Genomic DNA, 23,610 nt, shown 5'->3' on the forward strand with positions numbered 1-23,610 from the left:
TCCCATACACTACCACTCATTGTTCATGCCTGCAACTCTGTCATCTCCAGTGCTGTCTGGTAGTGTTACCTTTAACTTGGGGTATTATCTCCACTTCATTTACATTCACAATTTAGAGTTGACAAAACCAGGAGGTGTGTGTACTTGTGTATTGTGTCTGCATGTGGGTCATCTGTTTGTACTGATGTGAATATAAATAAATAAACAACAACTTTACAAATATGTCCTGTATTAAGCAACCTGGAAAGTAGCTTTTGGTCATAAGTTATTTTTTCCTTATAAAGGAGTGTAGTGATTACAGACAATATCCTATGCAAGGTTTCCAGTGTTGGTACACATTGTGTTAATAATTAATTTGAGAGTGAAATTCTTATTAATGAGAACCAGTGAAGTGCTTTAACCTGTGCAGTCTACACAGTGGTCTCAGTACTCCATGCTGGAATAGTGTTGGCTAAATTTAGGCTGTGTGATACATGTTTGGGTTGTGTATCATGACATACAGTAGATTTGGTACCACATTAATGCTGGTTACTGGTTGCTCTGAATGTACATTGTGTGGTAAATGTATACTGACAGGTTGTTGGTTTATGCAAAAAAAAACAAGCCATTTTCTAGGATAGTTACAATAGGGGGTCTAATGCTAAAAATACAAAATTTGGGCTTCTCATACATGAATATTTTCACCTTGCTAGGAGGTCTCAACACAATAGTGCCTTTTCTGCTGTCCACTGATAACAAGTCGTTAGTAGTGTGATATGATTTTGAAACGTATTTAAGTTCTGATGTGAATCAATTTGGAATAGAACTTGCTGTGAAAATTGATTAGTTTTGCACAACCAGTATATGAATACATTACAATTGCATTTTTCTGGTTCCTGTATAATACACATGTTTATTGTGTACCTACAAAGACTTCCCTTGGCCATATTGTGTATCATGATGTTTTTAAACGTTGTTATTTAGGCCATACCAAATTAATCATATGTTTCACAGATTGTTCGCCCTCTAGTAATGACCCGGCAGGTCAAAAAAATCATTTCAGTTACAACTGACTGTTTTGTTAGATTTTATGTGACTGCTCTATTAGAGTATCTCGATCTTGACAGGCGCAAAAGCTATAGTCCTTCTGAAGTAAAGTGATGGAGCTCCATTTCCTTCCCCTTTGCTACTACACCTGTTACTGCTTGCACAATGTCAAAGAGTCTACAGCCATATTAGCACTCTTGAAGAGATCATGTGATTTACATTTATTTTTGGGTTTGCCAAAACATTGACCCGCCGTGTCCGTGAAGCTTAAAGATTAATTTGTCATGGCCTTACTAAGAACATAACCGAGTCAAAAGCTACTGTTTTAGTGATATTAAAAGCATCATACTAGTACTACGTCCATACAGTACCTATCTACTTGTCCCCATGAACAAAGTTATATATTATTATTATCACTGATGCAGTCAATTTTATAATCAGTGGCTTACCATACAGGTATGGACAGGTACCATTAATACATGAAATCTACTAATAAGAGTTTATGGTATTGAGGGAGAGTGTCAAGCTGAAACACATTTAACAAACATAAACTGTGTTCAGTTGAATATTAACACCCATAATATGGAGAAGTTTGTGGGACATTGTTTCAGGTGCACTGGTTTGTTCACTATAAAATTGAATAGTTTCTATTGTATTGACAGTTTGTGCTCACATATCTTTTCATTCAAAATATGTATTACAGATTTGAAAGTACGTTGAGAAAGAGCAATTTTTGGCAGACAGTATGATACCAAATGAAGGTTGGTACGCTAAAACTCTGCTTATCATTTTGGACCCATTCAACTGCAATATATTTTCTATGGAGCATTCTAACGATTCTTATATATTCATTCATATATCATGACGTGTTAGGACTATCCCGGATTTGCTACTAGAATACCCTATTCTTAAGCGATTCTACAGGTTTTTGCAATTGAATTCATTGCCTTTGCGATTGAATTCATCCCGTTTGCAATTGAATTTGTCGATTTTGCAATTGAACTCGTCCCGTTTGCAATTGAATTCGTCGGAATTGCAATAGAATTCGTTGTGTTTGCATTACAATTCGTCGTAAACAAAATAGCTCCAAGAAACCAACCGTTCATTAAGAGACAAATTATTTACGCCATGGAGAGTTACACTCGAGACACTAGAAGGTAATTGGAGCTGGTAGTGTGCGAAGTTGATAACTGTCTGACAAGTAAATTAGCTTGCTCGCAAGTGACCACACCCATCTCGAATGGCACAGTAAATTTGGAATGTTGCTGGATAGGCTGTAGAGGAAGAATTATTGCCTTATAAAGAGTTGTTTACTACTGTTGTACTTGAACAAGTTCTTTTAGCAGCTGCTACATCATGTTTTCGTGTTTGCTCCAGCTGCCATTCTTGACTGCAAAAACGATGAATTCTATTGCAAAACAGATGAATTCAATTGCAAACGGGACAAATTCAATTGCAAAAGCGACGAACTCAATTGCAAATGGGACGAATTCAATTGCAAAAACCTGTAACAAGCCATACTGAGCAAACTATAGCTCATCAAAATGAGGTGGTTAAATATGTGGGCAATTCTCAGCAAGATTAATGGCATGGATTCCATCTGGCTTGGTCTGATAGCAATGCTTTCACTATAAGTAACTCTCCAGAGCTTTATCAAGATTTTATTTAAGAAATTCTGTATGCATACAAAAGTTCAATGCTCCAATGCGGTTGTCATGAGTTGCTACTACACAGCATAGCCAGTCTGTGGGTCCTTCATTTTATCAGAATGTCCCAAAACAAAAACCAGCGAAGTAAAGCCTTTATCACTGAAATATTATAAATTTGCAGCTGCTCAATTACTTGATCTTAATTGGACTAATCACCTAATTTGTCACTCAAATTTCTGTTTTGAGCTAAACTTCTGATATGTCAGCCTGTTCTGTAGTATGAATGATTCTCTGGCACTGGTAGAAGATCTGAACTGTACACAGTGTGTTTGTACAGGCTACATTGGAAATTTGATATCTGCTGTAGTAATTAACACCTTAGAAATTTGACACCTGCTTGAGTAATTAACACTATTAGAATTTAATATTACATACTCTTGCTACTAATCAGTTTTATATTCATTTTGTGTGGCCAACATAATTGTGTACAAGAGAACATGTATGGCCTCTTTTTCCCAGAATTAGTTAATATGATGACATATCATGTGTGAAACCATTTAAAAATATTATCAGCCCAGGTGCTACTATATATCCTAGCGTAGCTTAGTGGGTTTTCAGTGTAGTGTTAATGCTGTGATATTGTGCTGTGTGAGTTTGTTGCTAGTACTGTAAGTGTGATTTCAAATATTGTTTACTTGTATGTGTGTGCTAAGTTCTATTTTTATATATGTGCATTGGGTGTATCATAATTTAGTACAGTAGCTAGGAAAGTTGTACTGAAAATAACAGTATTACAAGTACTGTTATTATGTAGACATTTTTATGTTTGTAAGTTTTACTGAATGAAGGTTAGGGCTAGCTAGGAGACTTGATTACTACTTTTGAAGCTTAAATGCTGAACTAATACAGTACTGTATTATACAGATCATGAAAGTATGCATCGATTTTATGAAGCAATTAATCCTTGCCTTTCTTTAATGACTTCTTTTGAAGTATTGGTTAGGTCCAAACATGACCATGATTTTCTTACCGCACTCTACATTTTACATTTGAAGTAGAACGTAGACGGATTGATCGCAGAAAAGTTTATCGTACTGTTCTTTGTATGTATGTAACACAATGCTTTTTATGAATTTGTACCAAATGTAATTTTTTAAATAATATTTGCTGACTAACCAGCTAACAGATGCTTTCAGTCAAGCATGACTGGACTACATGTGTAATGGTAAGGGCAGCTTCTTTACTGTTCAATGTCACTTAGGCCCAAGACATGCCTTTTTATCTATTGCAGCATCATGGACTATCCTTTGTGCTCCTTTGTGTCCCATTTCTTTTGCCATTGACGTGTACAGTAGGGTGTTGATTTGTGGATAGGCTTCTTGAGCTGGCTATCACTTTAATTGTTTATGATTTTCTTACCGCACTCTACATTTTACATTTGAAGTAGAATGTAGACGGATTGATCACAGAAGTGTTTGTCGTACTGTTCTTTGTATGTATGTAACACTGTGTAAAGAATGAATATGGACACAATGATTGATAATAATTGATAGTTGGGGCACACAGTGAGACATGCAATTGATTTTTAACATGATTAATGTATTGATGCAGTATGCATGGACTCACTGATCATCATGAACCGTGGTAGTGGGTTCATAATAAAGGTAGCCCATGTTTTTGCAAAAACCCTAATAGAACGCATCCCAAAAAGCACCTTGGAAAGCATCCTTCAACTCAAAACAAGTGGTTGTTTGTAAAGAGTATAGGTCTACTATTTCACAGGCATAGCAAGGTTTACAAAGAAAATCCCTGGTGAAAAAGCAGCATGTATTGCTGTGAATGGATAATTGTGTGTATCCATGATTTGTTTTTGTTTTTGATTGAAAACAAGCCATTATTACATACGCAAAGCCATTTGCACTTAATGTTGGATCTGCTATTTGTTTACTTTTGTATTAAACTAAGTTTAGACCAGGAAGCTATGCTGATGACTATATTCAAGATTGAAATACTCTAATAGAGCAGTCATGTACCATAGGGCAAGAAATTTTTGTGGTATTAAATTAACGAAAACCTTTATAATGTGTGATTTTTGTGGTAATAAATTTTTGTGTCTATTGATCATGTAATTTTGTCACATTACGTAGCTCAGCTAGCTACCGCGTGGTTTAGCTTGTTAGTTGCTTAGCAGTGTTTAGTGATCGTCAGCTGCAGCTATGTTCTTTTCTTTTCGTACAGTTGTGTGTGGTTACCATATTTACAAAGACTTCTGGCTTGCAAATTTTGGAGAAGTGCTGCTGTGCGTCAGGAAAACAACCAATCCATATGATCCATTTGCGGTGGCTGTGCTATATGGAGGGAAGCATTGTAGGCCATCTGCTTAGGGAGTTATCTGCACTTTGCACAATTATGATTTAACTGTTATAACTATTATCCAAAAGTAGTAACTATTATCTAGCTATATCACATCGAAACATCTGTATTAGTTATATGACTTCATTCTGTGACATGAATAAAAACTTAATTGTTTACTATAGTATGTTCACATTGAGCTGAATCCTGAAAAACAGCTAAAAATTAAAAGTGGATTTTTTTCTCAACAGAGTCAACATTTCAGCCAACCAGATGATTTTTGGTAACAGCAAAGGTGTCAACAACAGACATGTACGGTTTGGCTCCATTACAAGTTCGGGAAAGGGCTGTAATGGACACTGTTTTTATATGGCTTTCCCATAGGAAAAATACTGTAAAAATTTTGATTGGCCGTAAATATTATTATGTCAAACATTTGAACAAAAACATTTTGAAATATTTTTAGCGGGTCAAGCCAGATTACAAATGAGCCAGATTTCAAGATCGTGTGTAATTGCATCCATGAGTTATTAAATGTTTTTGAGGATTCAGCTCAATGTGAACATACTATAGAATAGCTACATTTGTGACCTGATTTTGGAAAACCTATTGGGTACATTAGTCAATTTCTTTTTTTGTGGCTAAAATGATACACTGGGCGCTTATCTATCTTGTTATCTTGTGTTAAAATTTCATCATGAAGATATGGCCAATTTACTGTCTACAAACTATTACAGTAATGCATTGGGATCTCTGGGAGTGATCATTGCATTGGGATCTCTGCGAGTGATCAAGTGCGACTAATCACTTTGTTGACAAATAATTCCATTCCTAGCATTAAAAGAGATTTCTGATGGTCAAAGGTACTTTTCTGCAATTAAATAACATGTATCAGTCTAAAGACTTCAGTATTTCATCACCTAAACAAATCTCCCTATTTGTAAATTAATTGGTCTCCCATGCATGTAAAATTACTATAGTTGTCCATTAATTCTATAAAAAGAAGCTTTAAATCAGAGAAGAAGGTTTAATAGTTTTTTTATCCAAGTGGGCAAAAAAAATTAAAATTGTTGAAATTTTCAAGTGTGCTGGTTTGCCCACAACTTTTACATGTGAAACGTTAGATCTGCTCACATTAAACAAATAATGTGATTCATGTTACATCACATGTAAAATACTAGCTAGTTGTAATGTAACTGTTCAACAGAAACAATAATAATTATGTACATAAGTTGAGTTACAGTTTATACTTACGTTGAGCAATAGGGCCACAGTGTTCTTATGTAAACTTGCAAGCATCCATGATTCCTGCTGCTCTAAACCCATTAACAGCAAGGTTCGGATGATCAACAAGATGTTGATAGCACTTCACAATCCACCAGGCTGATAATGGTTTCATGATGGTTAATCGTAAGTCCACTTCTTCCTTGACACCCTGTTCCATCTGCCTACATATCTCTTTTCCATACCATTCTTGAAATTCAGCCCTCATAAACTGCTTTACAGCCTTGTTCACGCTCAAGTCGAGTGGCTGTAACTGTACAATTGTTTGGGACAGTCACATACAAGATGTTGTAATCTTTCAGCATTTGCAAAACAGTAGGAGTGCACTGCCCCTTGAAAACATCGAAGATAACAAGAGCTGGATAGCTTGAATCAAGTAACAAATCTTTACACATTTTCTCCACAAATGGATTGATAATCAAGCACAAATAATCTATTATTGTATTCTCGGTTGTCTGTGTGGGTAATGTGCCAACCAGAGGGAAAAGACACCCTTCGGTGACACTTTTCAGTCTTTCCGTCATAGATAAGCTGCACTGGAAGAGAAGTACCTGTCAAGGTACAAGCAAGGACTGCTGTAATCGGACGTTTGTCATCAACGGCAGCTCTACGTAAGACTTGCTTTGCCCACTCTTGAGTCAGATTTAGTTGCAAATCATCAAGTGTTGGTTTACTATGCCTCAACAATATCTCTCTTGCAACTGCAATTATAATGCTCAATCCCACTGGTGCTCCTCTGGACCTCATAGCTGTGATGTACCTCTGCAAATATGTGTCCAGTTTCTCTCCAAGCAAAGGAGGTCTGCCTCGTTTTTTATTAGGTAGTGTTTTGACCTTCTACAGTTACATCCTCATCTGCTTTAGCCTCCTTGCACTTTCCCCGGTACTTCTTTTCATAAAGGTTCTTCCAGTCCTGTACGGTGTTATCTTCAAGTCAAAATGCCTCACAGTTGCAGCTAGACCATGCAAGCTGATGTATTTTCCTATTTTCGTTCGCTCAGTTCCATTCACTATAATTTTGTATGGGCCTCTTTTGGTTTGCTTTCCCTTTGTGGTTCTCACTTGATTATTAGCTGCGATTATAATTTGTGGGGGTACAACAACCAATTCGCCTTTCAGGTCAGGGAGCACACAATTCTTCCTCTTAAAATACTGCAGTAGAGACATCTAGCAGCTGGAAAAAGATAGTTAACCACTTGAATGGTCTTCACACTACAATTAGTTTCACAGTACGCGTGGACTGAAAAATCACTAATTTTCGTGCATATTGTTTGTATCACGAAATCCATGAAAATTGTTATCCCACGAAAGTTTCTTGCCTTATGGTAAATACTCTAATATTGCAGTCAAGTGTATCCGATAACAAATAAGCATGCATTGAATTTGGCAGCTAATAAAGGCAATAATAATGTAAATAGCTTATACTAAGAGACTGTACACACACTGTGGTTCCATGTGTGTATACCGGAACATTGACTGCATGTACCGTATGTAGAATGCAGAATTGCTTCATTATCAGTACAACAATATTAGGAATCATGAAAGTTAGGACTTTTCTTGCCAAAAAATATCACCCTAAAACCAGCCTTTACAATACCTTCATGGCGCCTTGGCAGTATTGGTTAGGTAAAGCCAAGCTCAAAAGTTCCTTCAGTGCAACCCAAAATACTCCCAAAAAGTTGCTACAAAATTTTAAAACATCTTTTAAATTTCTACTGACTTCAGACAAGCATAACTTGATAACGGCTAATGCCGTGGGCTTGACTTTTGCTCTGTTCAATGTCACTTCAGTCCAACAGGTGCTTTTTGGCATACCGCAGTACGTACATGCATACTTCATGGACTTACTAGTGTCCTTCTTTGTGGCCTATTTATCTTTGCTGACAGTCCAAAGTGTTGATTTGTGGTAACGCCACATGCATTTGTGGGGAATCGTCCAAGAGTTTTCCGTTGTGACTGGATTGATTACAGAGGTCCTTCTCTTAGTGTTCTGTGTTTATAATGCTGTGTAACAGGCTGAACATAGCTGAAAATGAAGCATGACGATCACTTTGCTATTTAAGTATGTGCGGGTTCACTAGTCATAATACAGGTTTTTGCAATTGAATTCGGCGACTTTGCAATTGAATTCGTCCCGTAAGTTCGCTTTTGCAATTGAATTAGTCCTGTTTGCAATTGAATTCATGGTCACTTTTGCAGTTAAATTTGTCCATAACAAGAATAGCAGCTGGAGAAAACACGAAAACATGGTGTAGCAGCTGCTACAAGAAATTGTTCAAGTACAACAGTAGTAAACAACTCTTTATAAGGCAATAATTCTTCCTCTACAGCCTATCCAGCAACATTCCAAACTCTACTATGCCATTAGCGATGGGTGTGGTCACTCGCAGCAAGCTAATTAACTTGTCAGACAGCTATCAGCTTCGCATATTACCAGCTTCAATTACCTTCTAGTGTCTCAAGTGTAACTCTCCATGGCGTAAATAATTCATCTCTTAATGAACGGTTGGTTTCTTGGAGTCGTTTTGTTTATGACGAATTCTATTGCAAAACCGACGAATTCTATTGCAAAACGGACAAATTCAATTGCAAAACCGACGAATTCAATTGCAAAGCCGACAAATTCAATCGCAAAAGGGACAAATTCAATTGCAAAAACCTGTAATGTTACTAAAAAGTAAACTAACAAATGCCTGTATGGTTGCTCAAAGCGAATCACGATTGCCTGTTTATAGGAAGGACTCACCATTCAAAGATGCTACACTTGATCTTATAGGGGTAAAGAGTGCTGCTTCATCCTTGAGTAACGCTACAACAAAGCTTCACACAACAAAATGCTATAATTTTATTGTTATATGACTCCTTTAGTATACAAATCTATTTCCAATGGAGTTAATGATGAAATTTATCCTGGTGTAGGATGGTTGGCGATCTGTCAATATGAATAGGCCATGGACACACTCAGAAGGACTCAGTAAACATGGCTATATAGTTTTTATCATGAAAAAAAGAAAAACTTTGGTTGTACATGAGTGAAACAATAATATGAAGATAAATAAAATGGCAAATTTCAAATTTGTCTGAAATACACATACCCTATTTTTATACTCACTACTGGACCTATTCTACTTACGAAGAACCACCAGAGGATTGTTTTGAGTTGAAGGGATAGCTTTCAAAATGGTTTTGTGGTATGCATTCCATTTGAGTTTTTTCCAAAAAAAAACATGGACGGTCCCTATTATGAACTCACTATCGTAGCTCATGATATTACAACTGTAAGGGAAAATGAAATTTTGTATTTGAGTCAGATCATAGAAATAGAAAGTAATGAAAAATGAGAGGTTGCCTACACCTGCACCTAATACTAGTGGATATTTACTTCCTACTCTAGTCATGCCTTCTGTATATAGGAATAAAATGTCTAGTAGTATATGGCTTTATAATTTATGACTAGTGAACCAATGCATACTGTATCACAGGAAAGAATGGCACTGGTCAGATATATTAGCAACTTAAAACGCTTCCCAATTTTCGGTTATTGGAAATGGATGTAGCCATTGTACTTAGTTTTCAGCTATGTTCCACAGTATTACAAACAATGAACAATATGAGAAGTGTCTGTGCAAGTCACTAAGGAGGAAGTTGTTACTAAACACACACCCCGACTGTCAATTACTGAAAAGTGAAGTGGACATTACACTTTGTTTTCCGGTATGTTCTACCTGCTATACTGTGTTACAGTGAACAGTGTCTTTGCAATCAATCTAGTCACTGCAAAAGTCACAGACAATTTATTCTCATGACAGCCAGCTGCAGTACTAGGGCTGGAACAAAGGTTCGGAAACTTCGAAACCTATGGAGGTTTACCCATCTAAAACTTCATAATCATAGATACTGCCATGCCTAATCAGTCAAAAACTCGTGTACTTCTTGGAAGCATGCAAATATCATTGACAAAATAATGATGGTATATTTGTAGTATAAGTAGTCATACTAGAGCCTGTATTACAGCTGCAACAACATGTGAGACTATATGGTGTATACCCATCAATTGTTATCATTATCATTAACCCTTAAACCAGCAGCTGTTTTATAAAATGCAAGCACTGAAAACATATAATCCAGTAAACTGGATCACATGCATGCCTTGTAAAACTAAACTCTATAGCACAAAAACAGTATAACAAACACCATCTTACTCACCGTTAAATTTTGGTTTGAATTGAATGGTCCCATACTTCGTTGCATCCATCCAACCCAGATATACTCGCTTCATTTTGAAAGAGTAAAAGAACTATCTTTGCGTCTTTATGTAACGATATACAGAGGGCCATAACTCAGCCGTACTCCGTCGTATCAACTTTGCTTGGTGTCATGTTACTCCTCACATGATGGTAATTCGATTGATATATAGATATCACGTGATAATGTCACTGTCAGACGAGCACAGTGGCAATATGAACGTAGAAGGACTGAAAATGATTCAGCACATTGTAGTGGGTAAGTTCCTTGTTTGTATGTTAAAAGTTTATATACTGGCAGATAGCTTACTCTTTGCCGATAAATAAAGTCTGTTTTTCGAAGCAATCAAATAAACGCTTCATGAGATATGCTTGTTTGTAACCGCCTATGTAGATTGGCAAAAGTATTGTGCATTTTCAATTCGTTTTTTTATCAAATCCAGTTTTCTGGATTATGTGGGTTTAAGGGTTAATGACTCAAAGCTTCAGTGGCTTTCTTACAAGAAGCTTCTGAGGTTAAAATTTGACCTTCATTTCAGCCCTACATGACACATCACTGCAAATCATGATGTAAGAAAGAAATGGGGCATAAAGGAGGACAAAAATAAGTCCCTGATGCATGCACTGTAGCTGTGGCAGTAGGCAAAAAGGCACATCTCAGGCTGAAGCGGCATCAAGCAGTGGAGAAATCAAATCTGTAGATTTAGCCATAGCCGAGTTATGCTTGGCTGAATGCACAATACAAATCTGTAAAATTTGCCAAACTTTTCTCGCCACAATCCAGTTTCCTCCTACCAAACTTTCCAGCTATACGGTATCAAAGTATAACAGTATTAACCTTTTAGAAAATATTACCATATAACAACAAATTTTGGCAAAGAATTATATTTGGCAAATTGGTGAATTGTCTCCTAATTAATTTCCAAATTAAAAGTTTCCTGATGTTATTTTCATAACATATTCAGTGTTCATGACACTGCAATCCAAGCTTTGATAGCAGTTGTTGATTGATGTTGGCTTTTTGACAAACCATAACTAATAGGATTCATAATTCGGTCCATTCCTCCACTTCAAATGCTCCCATAACATGAGATGTTGAAGCCAGGTCACTATTCACTACTACTGACACGGATGACCCACTGACCTTGGCTTGTGCCAAGAGGTACATTTTTGGAGAACTCCCTAATTAACGATCAGTTGGTGGGTGAAAATCCACACGAATTTATGGACAGCAAAATACATTTCCGGCGTGGCTTCGTGGATGTGGTTCATGATGGAAGCTGCCTGCTGCAAGAGCCTAACTACAACTTATGCTCAATTATTAGGTGTGGCTCCACATGAGCTTGTAGACAGCATCAGACAGATTTGCACAGACCACAATGCACTCATTGATAAATGGGTAAGGCTCTGAACCATGTATGCCTACAGACAGTAACACATAATTTCAATAAGTGGGTAAATCTAAATCCACAAGGCAGACTTTTCAGCACAAGAAGGATGGTGCCACATGTTTTGTCCCCCTGTCAGATAAAAATTATTTAAAAAGTGCTAGCGCTACAGTGCAGTACAGTGCCAATTTATCAGTATGACAGTGAGCATTTCAACAAATTAAAATCTCACCAATTGCAATTTTTTTTAGCAAGTAACCAAATATTAGCAGGGCTCAACCCAGAATATAAACCTAGAGGGGGCGAAGTAAGTTGTTTCGGATTCTAGGGGGGTCTGGGGGCATGCTCCCCCAGGAAAATTTAGGTGTAAATATACTCAATTTTGATGAAATTTTACTGTGATGCCATTGAATATTGATCATTGGATTATACAACTTTGGGATAAATTAAACCTTTCCATTTCTCAAGGCTTTAGGTATAAACGTAGGGGGGGCCTGTGCCCCTCCCGCCCCGCCCCCCCCCCTAGATTAACCCCTGATTAGTGTACCCAATACAGTATGTAAACTTGCATAAGCTTATTAATTTTTTTTTATTCTGTGTATGCAAAGTATTTGATTCCAAGTCTGATGTGCATAATACAGTAGTACTGTATATTAGAGGTTTGGCAAAACCAATCCCCCCCCCACACACACAAACATTTAATGTTCCACTAACTGACTGACTCCAGCCAAGCATATATCTCAATGGTTTCTTCACTGTTTGGCGTCACTTCATCCGGAGATGTGTAAGTAGAAATATATATTTGCTTTATACTGAGTTGTTTACTATTGCGGTACTTCCAGTCTTACTTTATAAGTACAGTTATTGATCCCTAATCTTCCTAATTTTTCCTTCTATCTTTTAATCCTATACTACTACTACTACCTGGATTTATTGTATGTATGTTGCAGACAACAAGATGCTTGCAGTGGTTGGATTACTATTATTAGTGAAGTGTACCTTGCAACAAAACTTTAGTAAGTGGAGTGTGTGCGTGTGCGTGCGTGCGTGCGTGCGTGCGTGCGTGTACTTGCTAGTATGCATAATTGTGTGCACTGCTGAAAATGTATTTTTTTACTGCATGCATGTGTATAATATGTAGCTGAAAATGAAGTCACGTGATATATGTTTTTGTTCTTCCAATTTTGTTTTATTACAGCACTTAGTCAACCAGCTACTGGTCCTAGTATAACATGTCAAGGAAGTGATGTAACTCTACAATGTGTGATATTACGTAATGGAGTACCAGTGGATATAGTTTGGAGGAGAAATGGAACAATTGTTGATAATGATATTCTTACTAATCATCAGGTTGTGCTCAACTCTACATATAATGCTAATACTGATCTTGTGATCACTAATGTTGGACTGGAGGATGATAACACTGAGTATCAGTGTAGAGTGGTTAATAGCAATATTACTAGTTCCATAGTGTTGAATGTAGAAGGTCAGTAACTGTTTATAAGTAATTTGTCAAACACCACAGACACACTAGGTATTTGCCAATCAAGTCAGTAAGCTAGGAAACAGATTGTCTGCACTCTCTACATTGAGTATAGTGCCAGCATTCAGGCACAGTTTTTGTAATACTTGAGTTAATGTCTATTGTAATGCGTTGCATAATAATTGTTACTTTTGTGGTAACAGAGTAACATAACGAAATACGCTAAAGAAACTAGTAATGTAACACGCTATACCTAAGTAATGAAGTTACTGTAACGAGTGTAATATTATGTAATATTATTACTACAAGTAACAAAGTACTAATCTTGTTATTAATCCACTGAGCAATGCCTAGTCACAACGAAGTAATGAAGCCTACTGAATGAAGCTTATTCACCTTATAACCAAGATTTGCACATTGTCCAACAACGCAATCATGTCACGTGATAAGGTGGTAGTTTCACACGTGACAGCTTAAGGCTGTGGACACAAAGTAATATAATATGTAATATTATTATAGTTACTTTATTTTATGGGTAATATGTAACTGTAACTAAATAGTTCAGTTGCAAGTAATATGTAATATGTAACTAGTTACTTTTAAAAAGTAATTGCCCCAACACTGCTGGAATCCAGCAAAGCATGTGACATACTTGACAAAATGTTTTGTCACAGATGACTAATGAGTTTAGATACCTACCCATATTGAATTTTAAATACCTAATTAATAACTAAACTTCTAAGCATACTATGTGCAGTGGCGTAGCCAAACCCGGGCAAGCCAGGGCATTGCCCGGGCATCAGGCTACACTGCCCTACCATCAGTTACTGAGAGTAATTAAAAGGCGTGGGCTAGATCCAGTTACTTTGCAACACATGCAATTGTACGTAGTTAGCACAACTTATGAAACATTAACACGAGCCAATTTCTCTCTCCATTTTAACAGCTGGGCAACAGACAACAAATATGTGTTTTCTCTACAAGTGCTTGCTCACGCGTGTTTCGATTGTGGTTCTAATAATAGGAGGCAATAAGTAGAAGTAACAATATGTGATGAGGTGTTATTAAAGAACCGCGTTGAATTATGACCGAAATTGCGACAAGAACAGAAGGCAAAAGTGATTCAGAAGGGGACAGCACTTATTAGGGTCAAGTTTTATTGCAGTTTAAATTGTAAGATTTGACCGACGTGGTAAGGTAGTCTGAAGTTGAGCACTCCGTGTAAAATGCTTAGTGATGGTTTTTATGGTATGAAGGACTGCATAGTTTAGTCAGCATTTGTTTTCTTTTTGTTTGTAGGATTCAAAATACGTCACGTGATGAGTACTTTAAGTGCCTGGTGGTTTTTTTTTGAAGACTACTGCACTGAAGTCGAGTGTAAAGTCACTACATGCTGTATAGCTAGCTAGCGTTTGCATTGAATATTTATATTTGCTATTTTGCATACAGTACTCAGTAGAGTAGAGTATAGTGAAAAAATGCTGTATTGGTGTCCATATGAAGATGGACATGTGTACGTGTGTAACGCTTGCCCGCCCTGTGCCCGGGCATAGCAAAAAGTCTGGCTACGCCACTGACTATGTGTGACATAGTCTATAATGAGCTCTTACCACATTGTGTTTTTGTGTTTGGGGATACCCTAGGAGTACTCCCTGATCCAAAGAAATGTAGTTTCTACTCCTAAACAATCCTTAATTTTCTGGGTTTTCAACTTTCTCAAGATGTTGTTATATACAGATACATGGACTTGTGATGCCACAATTAAATTACATGGTTCAGTTTCGTGAAGGCTGAGCTATTGTCTTAAAGAAAGTCACCACCAAGTGTTCATGTGGTATACATATGTATACTAAAATAGGCCGAGCTGTTCTGCCTTCCCATTGCTCAGATCACTGAATCTTCTATTTCTGCCCTAGCTGCTGCTGTTACTGGCCCAATCCTAAAACTGTGGCCCATTCTCTTCTGGTAGTCTCAGTGCTTCTCAGATCTTTGATGTAAAAATGCTCTTGGCTGGTTAGAGGTCCCCATTACTAAATCTAAATAATGGGCCTGGGCTGTGTTCCAGATTACGTTGAATGGCTGCAGTTACTAGAGGTAACATTTGGTGTTTTCAATGTACACATCAACACCCTTACCAAGGTGATCAACTTTTAATTTTTTCAGATGCAGCAGGACTTGACAGTAACTCTACTACGTCCACTTATTCCTGATTTAATTAATATGTTATTCACTAGTTTTGTTGGGATAGCTTGAGGACATGGAGGAAGACCTAAGTTGACAGTTGGGATCATCACTTGGGTTGATGAGATAGATAACGACAGTCCTCCAGCTGGTGTGTTGCTGAATATTGGGATAGAAGGTCAGCCAGTACTAGTAGATCAATCTAAAGGAGGGGGGTTCAGTATTATAGTGATGCTGAATATCTAAGCTGAGGGTTTACTTGAGCCTGACCAGGTGAGCTTAGCATAAAATGAGCAAAATAGGCAGATAAGTGTAGCATGGAATGAGCTTTGCATTAAATGAGCAGAAGCTTGAATGAGCTTTGTGTTAGGTAAGCAAATAAGCTTGGCATTATATTGGCAAGTCAGCTTAGCATAACGTGACAAGTGAGGGATGCACGGCCAGTGACTTTTTAAAGTACATGTAACTCATTGTGGTGATTCTAATAATCTTAATTAATGACTTGCATACATACATCACATGATGGTGTACATACACGCATACACGTAATAGCCTAATATGTTACACCCCCTCTACAAGATGGGTAACATACAAAAAGAATGAGGAAATCAACTGCAATCAAAAATCATGCAATCAAATAATAAAATGAGTCAAAGTTAGTTGTCACCATATTGTGGAGGTGGTTTCACTAATCTTCCACTTTTTGTATGCATTTCTGTCACTTAACCTGTGTTGGCAATACCTGTTGAAGCTGGTTGTGTTGGCCTTGATGGTGATGGAGGGAAAGAGATGGTCACTGGAATGTCATTGTCACCATCATCAACTGGCAGATTTACATTTGGTCTTGTTTCTTGTGTTGGCTTTAGGGACGTCTGTTTCTTCTGATAATGTTTCCACTTTTGGTGACTAATACTGCATTTACACTTAGCAGGTTTTGCAACCTGGTTTATGAAACCACGACAATATGTGCTAGCCTGTAAAATGGCATAAAGTAGGGCCCTGTTAATGGGTGGTTGGGAAGAAAGGCAGTGGCTAATTAACAGCTGTGCTCTAGGGATGGTTTACGGCTTATACCAGCCATTAATATCCCTTATTACAATGTGGTCGATACCAGTAAGTAACTGTGTGCTCTTTCTGCTATGAAGTGTTGAATTGTTCTGTTCAATATAGTGTTTCTTTTATCCATTTAAGCTTTATTTTGATACAATATCTAGTGGACACATTGAATATAGAAAACCGAACCAAGTCGTGCTAGCACGGCAGTTTTATGTGTGCTGGCCTGGTTTGATGGGTGTTTATACTGTAGTGGAAATCGAGACAAGTCGTGCTGAACCAAGCCAGCTCGAGATATGAGGCAAGTGTAAATGCAGTATAAATCATAGGAACACAATACAGAGTGTTTCTGAGTGATCACTGCAGGTTCCCAGGATATAGAGGTCTTATATAACATACAACATCATCTTGAGTCAAAGGTGGTAGAATTTTAGCATGTCTGTAATAATAGTGTTTCTGTTTCTTTGGCAATCTTGCAATCGAGTCTTCATTTCTGTTGGAACACTTGCTATAAAGCATCATCTGTCAATGGTAAACATCCACGTAACCTTCTGTTCATTAACAAATGCACCGGTGAGTATGGTAAACCAGTAATTGGAGTATTACGGAGTTCTAACACTTCACCATTGCCTCCTCTTGCTTTCTTCAGTAACTTTTTAACTTTCTATAAATTGCGTTCAGCAAGTCCATTCCACTGAAGGTAAGTATGACTAGATGTGATCACTTCAAAGTTCCACTGTTTACTGAACTGATGAAACTTCTTTATTATTGAATGGCATGTTGTCAGCAATTAACTTGTTTGGAATGCCATGTCTGGCAAAGATATCTTTCAATGTTGTGATTATAACTTCTGCTGTCTTGGCCATCATAGGGATTACTTCTGGATACTTCGAGTAATAGTCAACAACCAGTAAGTGATCTTGAGTGTGTAGATTAAAGTAGTCTGCACTCACTTCTTCCCAAGGACGGTTTGTTAGTTGGTGTGGTATCATGGGTTTCTTTTGAACACTGTTTCTGTATTTTTTACATACTGAACATGATTTAACTGTCTTCTCAATATCATTGTTGATGTGAGGCATAGTCTGGCTCGAGTTTTGTATTTCTGAATTCCTATATGGCCTTCATGGATGAGTTGCAAAATTGAACTTTGTTTATCAGTCTGTCTCCCATGAACAACAGTTTCTCAGCAGTGTGGATATCATTGTGTACATTCCAGTAGTCATGGATGTCTTGGGGAACATCGGTAGTGTTGTTAGGCAATCCGGTGTGAAGGATACGTAAGAGTTGTTGTAGCACTTTGTCTGTGGAGGTAGCTGTTCATAGTTCTTCTTTCTGAAACTTAGCAATTGGGAGATGTGATGAACTGCTAGTTCCATGTCGTGATCATGAGTTGAGGATTGAAAATTGTTGGTGGCATGTGCACGAGATAGTGTGTCGGCTACATATAATGACTTGCCACTGACATACTTGACTGCTAAATCATATTTCTGGAGTCTAAACAACATTCTTTGTAGTTTTGGTGGAACAGAGCAAAGTGGCTTGGTAACAATTGACTAACACAAAAACAGCTTTGGGGCTGTAAAAGAAGGGCGCTGCCAAGCAAAGAAGGATCAATCAAACAAGCTTATTCAATATGACTAGTAAGAACAAGGTCAAGTTGCAGCCAAGTGAATGCAGTATTACCCATTCTCTTTGTATTTAGCTATAGCTATATAATAAAACTAGAGCAAATACACATGCAACTATTATTAAATTGTCATTTGGCCACTTTTTTTTGTAGTGTGTGATCTTAAAATAGCAACCAAATGACAATTTAATAACAGTGTATTTACTCTAGTTTTATTATATAGCTATAGCTAGATACAAAGAGAATGGGTAATACTACATTCAGTCCTTGTTCTTACCAGTTGTTTAACAGATTGATCATGGTAATACTTGGCCGCAACTTGATATCAGTCCTTGTTCTTACTAGTCATGTGAATAAGCTTGTTTGATTGATCCTACTTTGCTTGGCTGCGCCCTTTTTTTACAACCCCAAAGCTGTTTTTGTGTTAGGATATCACACATTTTTGTCACTAAGCAAGACCAAAAAAAATTAATGCATAAAGCTAATAGCTAGTTTCATACAAGCCACATTTGGATATCACAACAGCTTCAACAGTTATTGTGTGTATTACATCATAGCTTGGGACATGAAGTGGCAAAACCAAAGAATGTAGTTTGGTACAAGTAGGCAGGTACTTGTCGGTGTTGCAACCTCACTAGGGTATGGCTTCTAGGCACCGTTAAAACCATCAGTGAACAGATTGAGTAAAGGCCATTTCCCGGCAGGTGAGAATGTGCCCCAAGCTTCTTATTTTACTGGAATGTCCCTTGAAATGCACCAACAAAGCTGTGTTGTGGGCTGCGTTAGCTACTTCAGACCCATTATTAAATAACAACTGAATAACAAACACTTACCAGAATAGCATGAGTGATAGCAAGTTCACTGGGTTTACTACACTGATCATGTTCACCTAGCATTGACGCTTACGGCCGAATTTTCACCGAGTTTTACTGACTGTAATAAATGATACCGTAGTTAGAGGTGCCTTATATTTAAGATAGGGTTCTAAAAGACTGCAAAATAAATTAGCAATTAGCGTAGGCGACGTTATTATCCTATGAGCGCACGTATGGAAATTAACTCACCACTTCCCAGAAAAACGGCAGGTCATAATCAAGCGAAACTACTCCATATGTTTAATCACATATTAAAGATTGTCCCATGAAGCGCAAGAGTGAATGAATCAAACTTTGAGAAAATTGTTTATGATGGCTCTCGCAAGAGAGGTGGAGTTCCAAGATTTGTACTGAAGAAACTTAACTAGCCAAAGAACTTGTGATAGCAAATCCAAGGCTGTGCCACTATCACAGTGTAAGATACAAGAGTTTAAAATAATGGGCAGCTCGCGCTAACAAGTATGCGAAGAAGGAGAAGAATACAACGTTTTTAGCAAAATTTCATGTGGTGGTACTAAAATATAACAGGGATTACTTACTTAGTAATATGCTTATATAACAATATACCAAAGGTTTTGTTGTATCGCTAGGTTTTTTTTTACAAAAGTATAGTTTTAAAGGAGGTTTTAGGTGTGCGTTCTATTAGAGTTAGTTGTTCATGTAAATAACTCACGGTAGTCGTGTGCCCTACTTTCCTTAGCCACGCGACTCACTACCATGAAGCTTTGATCAAGAGGTTTGTGATTTGAGTGTACTTTAGTTGGAAATCTGTAAATAAATTGATGGAACTTGTCACAAACAAAATCAATTGCCAACAGCTCTTTCTCTATTTGAGCATTAGACTTCATGATGCATAGGCAATTGGCTTCCCTTGCTGGAGCAAGCATGCTCCTTGCTGGCATTAGCTTGAATTGTGCTGGTCTTGCTTGGACCAAAGTAACATAGAACTAGTGCAGAGAATATCACTTCCTTAATCTTGGTCAAAGCTGCTTCATGCTGTGAATCCCATTGAAAGTGCACATCATTTTTTCAGAAGGTCTCTTAATGGAGCAGTTGTAGGTGACATGTTAGGTATGTGACTAGCAAGAAAGTTAGTCATGCCTAAGAGACATCAGCTTTGTCTATCAGGGGCACATCTAGACCAATTGTGATGCCCGGGCAAACCACTAACCTTGCAAGCAACTAAGTGAGCAACCTGTGGGATGTTCATACGTACACTCATAAAAATTTGTTTTTAGTGCAAAGCATGGCTAGCTATTCTGTATAGCTGCTAACTCTATCTGTATGGTGCATGAACATAAACATTTATACAGCCTATCTAGCTAATCGCTACTGCATGATTGCTAACTAATCGATTATGGGATGTAGTAGTAGTAGTAGTAGTAGTAGTAGTCGTAGTCGTAGTCGTAGTAGTAGTAGTAACGTGCAGCGCCACAACACACTTAGAGATCTTGTGTGATAAGTCCTCCTCCAGTCCTCCATTGAAGATGTGACTCACTAAACATGACAATTCATCCACTGACTAGCTCTGCTTCAGTGAACTTAGGTCTACAAAAAATGGCGGCAAACTGGCAAAAATCCTGGTGATCTCCCACCACTGTGACTAATACAATTGTTTTAATAATAGCTCACATCACATATCACACTCCACTCCTAAATCGTACAACACTGACTCCACACCTCGCTCCGCACTGTCGGTTTCCCCTTGTGTCACGTTGTATCTAAATAAATTCAGGCACTATTAGAGGACTCTGTTTAGAACATTATCACGGACCTCGCACCATCAAACAATAATCAAACAATGTCCACCTAATAGCCAACTGTGAACACTCACACATCACGAGGAGAACACATGACGCCATTTTCTGATTTTAACTGAATGCGCAGTGCTAATTTGTTTCATATCGTGGCGCACCCCTTTTTAGAGAGGGTGCAAGTGTTGATGGCAGGCAGAATTCGAGGCAGAAGCTGTTGGAAAATGGCGTAGAATTAATGGTAATGGGGGTGAGGGAAGATTTATGTGCTAAACGCGATATTTTGAGTGGCTGCGTGACCCAACCATTTTCTGATGCCCAGGCAAAGTGAAGTGATGCCCGGTTGTAGCTATGCCACTGTTGTCTGTGGGAGTTGGAATGTCAAGTATTGCTTTGACCTTGTCTTCATTCCATCTGCTGTGATGATGGTGCCAAGGTATTTGACTTCAGGGACTCTTAGCTGTAGCTTGTTAAAATTAAAATGGACATTGCATTCTTTGGCTCTTTCCAGGACTTGGTATAAGACACAGTCATGCTCTTGTACTGAGGAAGCTGCAATAATGATATCGTCAGCAACAATGTGAATACCTGATATACCTTCAAACACTGTTTCATTCTTCTTTTGGAAGACTTCACTGGCAGAAGATATTCCGAAAGACAGTCGAGTGAATCTATATCTTACAAAGGGAGTTGTAAAAGTGCATAGCAAGGAGCTTTCTTTGTCCAATTCAATCTGCCAATATCTGTCCTTCAGGTCAAGTGTGGAGAACACATTCTTGCCTTCTAGCTCACTTGAGATCTCCTGAATTGTGGGAATTTTATGATGTTCTTGTTTAATAGCCTTGTTCAAATCCTTTGGATATAGACAGAGTCTGAGAGACCCATTAAACTTTCTCAACAACTACTACGTTATTTACCCAATTAGTACGCTGGTCAACTTTGCATAGAACTCCTGGTTTCACATTAAAATCTAGAGTTTGTTTCAACTGTTTCGTGGAACATGGCGTGCTGAGTGTACTAATGGTACACAGCCTTCTCTCAGGGTGATGTGGTATTTTCTTACATAGGTTTCCAAGACCATGAAGTACTTACTTGTATTTGGCTTGTAGAGCTTCTTTAGATAGCTCTTCCACCTCAATGGTATTTGCCCATTTCACTAGGCTAAGTTTTCTCAACCTTCAAGACCCAAGATGGGCTGAGAATCAGTATTTACAATATAGAATTTGATATCATGTGATTTGTGCTTACTTGTACACTAAATTTCGGGTGCAAGTACCCAGAGGTTTTATTTTGGTTTCACCATAAGCTGTCAACTTTGTCTTGGTAGACTGGATTAATGTTAGTGTGTTGATTAAATACCTCAACTGGGATCAGCTCCAGTAACCAACTTAAAAGTGATCTTTCTACTTTATGTCTTAACTGTTGATAGCTACTGCATTGGCTTCTCTATGCCATCAATTCTTGGTGGGTCCATGCCTAGTGTGTAACTGTCATTGGAGCTGTAGGACTCTGGATCTGACTATGTGTCTTGCTCTAGCTCTTCAAGCACATGAATTTTCCTTGGATATCTATGTCTGCTTTTTTCTGAAATTTGTGTATGAACATGTTTAGTCTTGCACATTCTGGCAAAGTGGTTTGGTTTCTTGCATCGTGCGCAGCAGATCTGGCCATAAGTTGGACAGTGCTTTTGCTTACATTGTTGTCCACAGCAGCGGCAAGTGAGGTGTATGTCAGTACCATGCCTTGGACTGTGTCGGTGTCTCTGACCTTTTGACAATGCATTAATTGGTGCTTTTGACGACATATCTTTTATCTGTTTCTTTAAAGATTCTTGTCTCTGTGCAATTTCTACTGCTTTTGCCAGGTCTAGTTTAGTTTCACACAATAGTCTTTCTTTCAAAGTGTCATCAAGTAGCCCAAATACAAATCTGTCACGAAGCATTTCCATGCAGACTGTGGGAGACCAACCCTCTTTGTTGTAGTCACAGGAGTCAACCTTGATCTTTAATGTAGTAAGATATGTGTTCACTGATTCTTCTTCTAACTGTTGTAAGTTCCAGAAGCCATGATGCTTGTACAAGACGGTTTTGCGTGGCTGCAGTAAGCTTGGAATGCTTTTATCACTTTATTGAATTTCAATTTGTCTCCTTCGGCAGCCCATGGAAGCGTTTTGCTTCTTTCACTTCTTTTCCAGCGTGTGAGAGCATTATTCCGATCATTGTTTTGTCGGATTTGGTCGCAGTTTCAGTTCCTGCCAAACATCAATAAAGTTGCTCTTCAAAGTCCTTCCAGTTCTGGGCTATGTTTCCCATGATCGATATAGGATCGGGTGGCTTGCAGAGATTCATTGTGACTGACGCTCTTTCACGCTTCTAACACCATGTGGCGATTCTAATAATCTTAATTAATGACTTGCATACATACATTACATGACGGTGTACATACATGCATACATGTATTAGCCTAATATATAGCTAGATTTGAAACACAAAAAGTGTTGTACATTCAAAAAGATTGTCGCTACATCTGCATCAGTAATTTGGAACACTAGCAGCTTTATTGGATCGATCGGCCTAGTGGTGGCAAGTGCACCCCCCAACCTGATGATACAAAGCTCCTCTTGATTGGATGTTCATTGTGCTGAAGTGTAGCTAACGAATTGAGCTCGAATGGAATTAACTGTAACATCATGCC

The 23,610-nt window shown here is 37.9% G+C and overlaps 1 protein-coding gene across 6 annotated transcripts in view; it reads left to right on the plus strand.

Moving 5' to 3' along the window:
* The window catches only part of LOC136264605 (uncharacterized), a 105,787-nt gene that overhangs the window by 34,425 nt on the left and 47,752 nt on the right, over positions 1-23,610 (plus strand). For 2 of the 6 annotated variants that reach the window (XM_066059380.1, XM_066059387.1), the window contains exons 2-3: positions 12,894-12,959; positions 13,142-13,429. In XM_066059380.1, coding sequence (XP_065915452.1) covers positions 12,894-12,959; positions 13,142-13,429 — 354 coding nt within the window. Of the gene's footprint in view, positions 1-1,756; positions 1,788-3,254; positions 3,344-12,893; positions 12,960-13,141; positions 13,430-23,610 lie in introns of those variants that run through there. The other 4 variants (XM_066059413.1, XM_066059391.1, XM_066059408.1 and 1 more) reach the window with 4 other exon arrangements.

Source organism: Dysidea avara, chromosome 1, assembly GCF_963678975.1.
Source record: "Dysidea avara chromosome 1, odDysAvar1.4, whole genome shotgun sequence".
Taxonomy (NCBI): domain Eukaryota; kingdom Metazoa; phylum Porifera; class Demospongiae; order Dictyoceratida; family Dysideidae; genus Dysidea; species Dysidea avara.